Genomic DNA, 6,362 nt, shown 5'->3' on the forward strand with positions numbered 1-6,362 from the left:
GGTCACGCCTATGCACGATAGTTGAGTGCGCGTGACACGAAAGGGGATTGCAATCCAAATCAATAAACTGCCAAACATTGTGTCCAATGGCTGCGTGCCACAACTATCAAAAAAAAAAAAAAAAAAAAAAAAAAAGAAAAACAATTGCATTTCACTCGCAACAGCTTGAAAATCGCTTGCAACATGAGAGAATCAATGTGAAGCGCAGTGGAGTGGAGTGGAGTAGAGTGGAACATCTCCTCCTTGCCGCCCTTCAACCACAACCATCACATCCACATGCCCCACTCTCTGTCGATGTCTTTGTGTGCGACAATGGCGTGTGTCAAATGCCATACAACATGATATCTATCAAATTGCTGGGATTTTAGCTGATGCTGTTTTCCAACAGCAACAGCAAAAGCAACGACAAGAGAAACAGCAACAACAACAGCGACAGAAAACAAAAGCTGCTGCGCTTGGCAATCATTATAATTGTCGCTGTCATCAATCGTTGAATGATTATCCACGCCTCCGGCTGATCCTCGTGGTTGGGACATTGATGCCGCTTGCTCCCGCCATGCTTTACATGCGCTGGCCGATCCGTTGCGAGGTGTCTGCCGCAAACACAAACACACACATCAATGACTGCGATGCTGCCGCACAAACCAATTGTGGCACTGCCAGCAGCTGACACGTGCAGCACAATCAATGATATATACGGCTGGAATGAGGCTTACGAGCAGCTATGCAAATGATACTTGTAGAGTACTTTTTGTGCTGATCAGGATAAAAGGGTTTCAGCTGCTCAAGCCGGGACACTTTCTATCAAAATCAAAATACTTGTATACGAAGCTATACTGGATATAGGTATTTGCAGGTATAAAATTCAAGTCAAGCATGTCCACAAAACACCTTCCGTTAACTGAACTAGTCATGGACATGGAAGGACAGTGACCTTGAGGGTCAGTCACTGACAGAAGAATAGGATGAGAGAGGGATAGGATGTAGTGGGTGGAGGAGGAAGAGAGACTGATTGGAAGGGATCTTGAGGGGAAGGGTGAGGAACGGGATGGTAGTGGGAGAGGAAAGGCGAAAGAAGCTGATGGATAGTGATGAATCCGAGTGGTGAAGAGAGTGGGGGAGAGAAACTAGTTTAATAATTTCTTTATTGGTGGTAGGGGTAAATGGCATTGGATTTGGAAGCTCTAGCTCTAAATGTATAGGAGATAATAAAAAACCTAGTATTCGATAAGGATTTTATTTGATAAAAAAATATCGGGAGAAGTTATCGATTTTTTGAGAAAAACTCGATATGCGCGTGATATACAGGTACGTAGCTCTCTAGTTCTTATATCTTATGAGATCGACGTGTTCATACATACGGACGGACAGGGCCAAACCGACTCAGCTCGTTGCCCTGATCAGGAGTATATATACTTTGTGTGGTCTGCCACGCCTCCTTCCGCCTATTACATACCTTTAAGAAAACCATTATACTCTGATTTCCCATTCGAAATGGGCTCAGGGTATACATATAATAAATTTCATATTAAATTCGTTATTTAAGATTAGATTAGAATTAATTATATATAAGTAGAAATTTTACTCTAAATCGACTCGGCTTGATATATTCATCATACTTGATTTGCATCTCCAATTTTTCATTTAAGTAAAACTTGTTTTTTTTTCGATTTTTTTCTATGCACGAGCTCCTAACTCATAAAGCTGTAATAGCTTTATGTACGCTTCATGTTTTTCTAAACATAGCCGAACAGCTTCCGCTTCCCCCTTAACAGCTATATTTCGCGAATGTTTGTTGTTGGTAATAAAAATATTTGAAATCAAATTCAAAAAAATTGCGAGCATATTAACAAATGCATTATATTTGCTTACACAGATATTGGAGCAGCGCACAACAATGGGGCCAAAATATGCGCATATGTGTGTGCCTGTGTGTGTGTGTGTGTGTCTGTGTTTGTGCTTGTATGTTTTGGCCATAAATCAACATTCTATCGCATTGTATTAAAAACTTAGCATTGGGCACATTTTGCACCCATTTCAATGCCAATCGTTTGACTGCCAGCCTCCCAGATAAAGTTGAAATTATATGAGTATTTTATGGCCAGGGCCCCAGAAGTCAGTCAGTTGTGAATTGAAACGTTGCACGCACCAGGAGAGTGCGAGACCGAGAGCCTGCCGCCACTTCACTAGCCAGAGCAGAGGCAGAGGCAGAGGCAGAGGCACAGGTTGGCCCTTGATGCTCAAGGACTGAATGTCGATGAATACGATATGATACGTTTGATGCGTGCGTGTGTGTGCGGGTGGAGGGGGCAATGTTTGTCGATGTATCTTTCTATGTGTGTGTGTGTGTGGGTTGTTGGTGTGCATGTGAGAGAGTGTAAATATGTCTCTTATATGGCAAACGCAAGACTATTACATTCGGGCAAGAGGAGGAGCATTTCAAACAGTTGAATATATGGCTTACCGAATTTATTATATTTAAGCTTTTGTTGGAGCATTAAGGGACTTTTTAGTCTAATATAATAGGCAATTAAAATTAAAATATTTAGCAGTCTAGAAGAAAGACAAACGTATGCTGGCTAGGAGCATAGAACTCAAACTGCTCTGTACCTTGATTGAATGGTAGAGACATTATAAATGCACAGTGAACGATATACCCGATATAAAGATATGATAGAGATCAATGATAAACATATTTATATATCTATAGAACATATACCAATCCAGTCGTTGATCATTCTCAAACCAGTGCAGCTTAACGTACATTCGTCAGGTTTTCTCACACTTACATGCATATATCATCTATCTCAGATTGAAGAGCAGCCAAGGACCGACGTATATCATACTGAACCACTTGATAGTAGTGAATTGTTTCCGGTTCGCTGTTTTTGGTTTATTCGAGTTTTGGTTTTTGGTTATTTTTATCTCTCTCTCTCTCTCTTTTTTTTTTTTTTTTGCCACTCCCTTGAGTTTTTCATGTTGATTGCGTTTGAATTTCCGCTGGCTGTTCCGATATAGCTATGCCTGCCATTCATCGATGTTTTTCTTTTTCATTTTTTTTTATTCTCGATTTTGTTTTTCCTTTTTGCGAAATTGAATGAATTTGAGGAATACACAAATCTGAAGAGCGCGCAGCCACGCTGCGTCTTTGACACAGTCACACGGGCGCAAATAGACTAACAAGGTGGAGCGTGTGGGGGCGAGGGCGTGGCTGTTGCATGCTCGATGATACACAGCATGCGGTATATATGGTGTATATATATGGTGTATGGCATGCGGTGTATGGTATATGGTATATGGTGTGTGGTGTGTGGTGTGTGGTGTGTGGTGTGCGGTGTGTGGTGTCTGATGTATGGTGTATATGGGCTAGCCGTGCTGCTACAAACATGTTTGCATTTCAAATTCGACCGTCAGTTCCTTTCAGAGCGACCGTAGGCAGCATGCGAAATTGGAGGCCACATACGAATACGAATACGAATACGAATGCGAAAACGAATGCGAAAAAGGCCCGAAATAAACGCAATCACAAAGAAAGCAGATGGTGGGGAGAGACGGGGCTGGCTAAATGTCTGGCTGACTCTCTGACTGGCTGCCATCGTGTTTGCTCCTGTAAATTGAGCACCCCGCTCAGTAGGCGGCTGACGTGAGTTTATTAACGTTTGGTTTGGGCGCCAGCCAACATTTTCGACTCAATGACAGCAAACATTTACATTTTGCATGTTGTCAGCGCTCGATTCACTAACGCCCCCATTTCGGCCAGCCCATTCTGAGAAGTCTTTCCACTCTGCCCACTCCATCACCCACCCTCTCACGCTCTCTCACTCTCTATGTGTGTCTCTGCCCTGACCCCTTTTCACTTTTGAATGCAGAGCCTTTGTACCTGAGGATTTACTTAGCATCAAAGTTCTTCGTTACTTTTGCACCTTTCTTGCTGCTATGCTGCTGCTGCTGCTGCTGGGCTGTCAATTGATAAGACCCACTGTATATTTGTATTTCAAAGCCAGCCAATATTTATTCAGGTCTAGTCAAGCGGCAACTTTATGTGAACAAAAAATAAAGTTTTTCGTTTTTCACAATCCAATTGACATCTCTTGACTTCGAAGACTAAATGAAATTGTCTTGTGCATTTTCATTATTAAGTGAGGCAGAAAAAATTAAACTAGAAATAAAAACTTAATTGAGTTTAATCTTGCGTAAAATTAACTTAAAAGGCCGAATTTATTATGATCTTTCTCGGTCTAAATGTCTTTCACCTAGAATACCATTATAGTTTATATAACAGTCATTCTACTGCAGCTCAATAGTCAAGACACACGCCGTTTTCGATCTTAGGCAAGTAGCAAAGCTTAAGCCTATGCACAAACCACAGCCATGACATGAGCTCAGTTCGATCTAGCTGCAGAAATAAAGGGCGTCAACGCTTAAGCCTGTGCACGAACCACAGCTAAGACACGAGCCCACTGATCAGAGCAAGGCCAAAAGAGTGGATTCCGCGCAGAGCATGTCAAACTGTGGCTCGCATCAACGAAGGTATCAAAAATAATGCTCAAACTTTTGCTATTCTTATCTTCCCCTTATAAAGCTTCCTCTATAAAGCTGTGCTCTTCACAAACTAGTTATCAAATCAGAATATTCTTACTGGAAACAAAAATGCTAACTAAAAAACTTCTATACAAATACATATGTACATATACATATACATATACCTATATCTACATATACTTAAAATGCATTTGTGATTACTCAGATGTTGATTGTAATTAAGCCCCATTTAAGAGCCTATGGAGCACTGTTTAGACTCATAATTTAAAACGCGGCAATAAAAACAATAACACGGTCAAGTAAATAAAACTCGACAGCTGTTTATCGACTTGGGAATCTTTTGTCATCAATTGAATTGTGTTTAATTGGAGTGGGAGCCACGTCTGCTGCACTGAGCGATGGGTATGCAGGTGCCAGCGGAGTCGCGGGCAAAGCCTTTGTTGCAGTAGCAGCCGTCGGGGCAGCGAATATGCCTGATCAGGCAGGGCTGGTTCAGCGTAGCGCACTCCGTCTGGCAACTGGGACCGCAGGGCAGAAATGTCTCATTGGCCGGACATGCGCGAGGCGCTGCAAAGGATTAGCAAGCAGCTTGCATTAGCATTAGGCCAAGCGCCGCGCCCTTCCAACACTTACTGATGGCCACCTGGGCAGCTACCAAGGCCAAAAGGCAGACACCAAGCAGCAGGCACTGAGCACTGAGCACTTTGCACGCAGACATCTTTCGGGCTTCTCTTGATTTCCTGAAATGTTTCCAGTCGCAGCACTCGTTGGGAACTGAACTGATTTGCATGAGTCGAGCGTGCTTTAATCAAGATGTTTAACCAAGATAGTATTGAGTTGCTCGCTGGGGAAGCACCTGACCAGACAATGAGTCATATAAACATTTTTATTGTGCTGAGCCCACAAAGTATGCTACAAAGTCTGAGAAATAGGCATGATATTGAAATATGTGTAAATATAAAACATTTAAATATATATAAATATAATATACATAAATATATAGATATATATGTATCTATATGTCTGTAAAAAATTTTATATATTACTTTCAGCTTTGCATTTAGTGGAATAAGGAAATGATCCAAGATGAGATATATATTTATATACATATGTATATCAAATTAGTTTTATATATATAGAAGAGAATTACTTTTACAATATTTGCTAAATATGTTCTATATATCCTACCAGGACTCTTTTAGGTCAGCAGACTGACTGCTCTTCCTTAGCTTGGTAGTCAGATGTAAGGCTAGGTTTAGGATCTTAGGATGATAGCTGCATAACATCGCCTAATCTAGAAACCTCTAGATCCTTTTAGATAACTCTGGTTCTGATATACTATATTGTTCCATCTGCAACAAATTCCCCTTAAGATGTTTGACTAATTTTATTGTATATAGAACATTATGTGGAGAGTTAATTAACATTTTTCATATCAACAGATTAGTATTTAATATCCCATCTAACTGCCTGACTACATATATATAAAACCTTATTTACTTTTATAAATTTTATAATTGAATTTTCATTTTTACTATTATATATAATATTCATGAACTTTATAATAAATAATATATTTTTATTGATTTATTCAAATTTTTTCAGCTTAATTTATTACAACTTCTAGTCTTAGGCTCTACGGCGGATCATTGCTCCAAACCTTAACTAGTGTGTGAGCCGGTAAGTTAGCATAAGCATCTTAAATTTTGACCTGTTCGCTGCTCAATTCTATTCTTACTGCTTCACATATATTTCCCTCCACTGGAAATCGAATATTGAGTCTTATCGATCGTCATTTCTCTCTAGCAATCTGGCTACAC

At 40.3% G+C, this 6,362-nt stretch overlaps 1 protein-coding gene across 1 annotated transcript; it reads right to left on the reverse strand.

Moving 5' to 3' along the window:
• Positions 1–4,820: 4,820 nt before the first annotated feature.
• On the reverse strand, positions 4,821–5,336 carry LOC108619380 (serine protease inhibitor swm-1). Its single transcript, XM_018015940.2, has 2 exons — positions 5,176–5,336; positions 4,821–5,109 (listed from the first exon to the last, which is right to left on the reverse strand). Exons 1-2 carry the CDS (start codon positions 5,330–5,332, stop codon positions 4,904–4,906), a joined length of 363 nt encoding a protein of 120 aa, XP_017871429.2. The 5' UTR covers positions 5,333–5,336; the 3' UTR covers positions 4,821–4,903.
• Positions 5,337–6,362: the final 1,026 nt, after the last annotated feature.

The sequence above is a fragment of the Drosophila arizonae genome, chromosome X (assembly GCF_054131065.1).
Source record: "Drosophila arizonae isolate 15081-1271.41 chromosome X, UAZ_ARI_1.0, whole genome shotgun sequence".
NCBI lineage: Eukaryota > Metazoa > Arthropoda > Insecta > Diptera > Drosophilidae > Drosophila > Drosophila arizonae.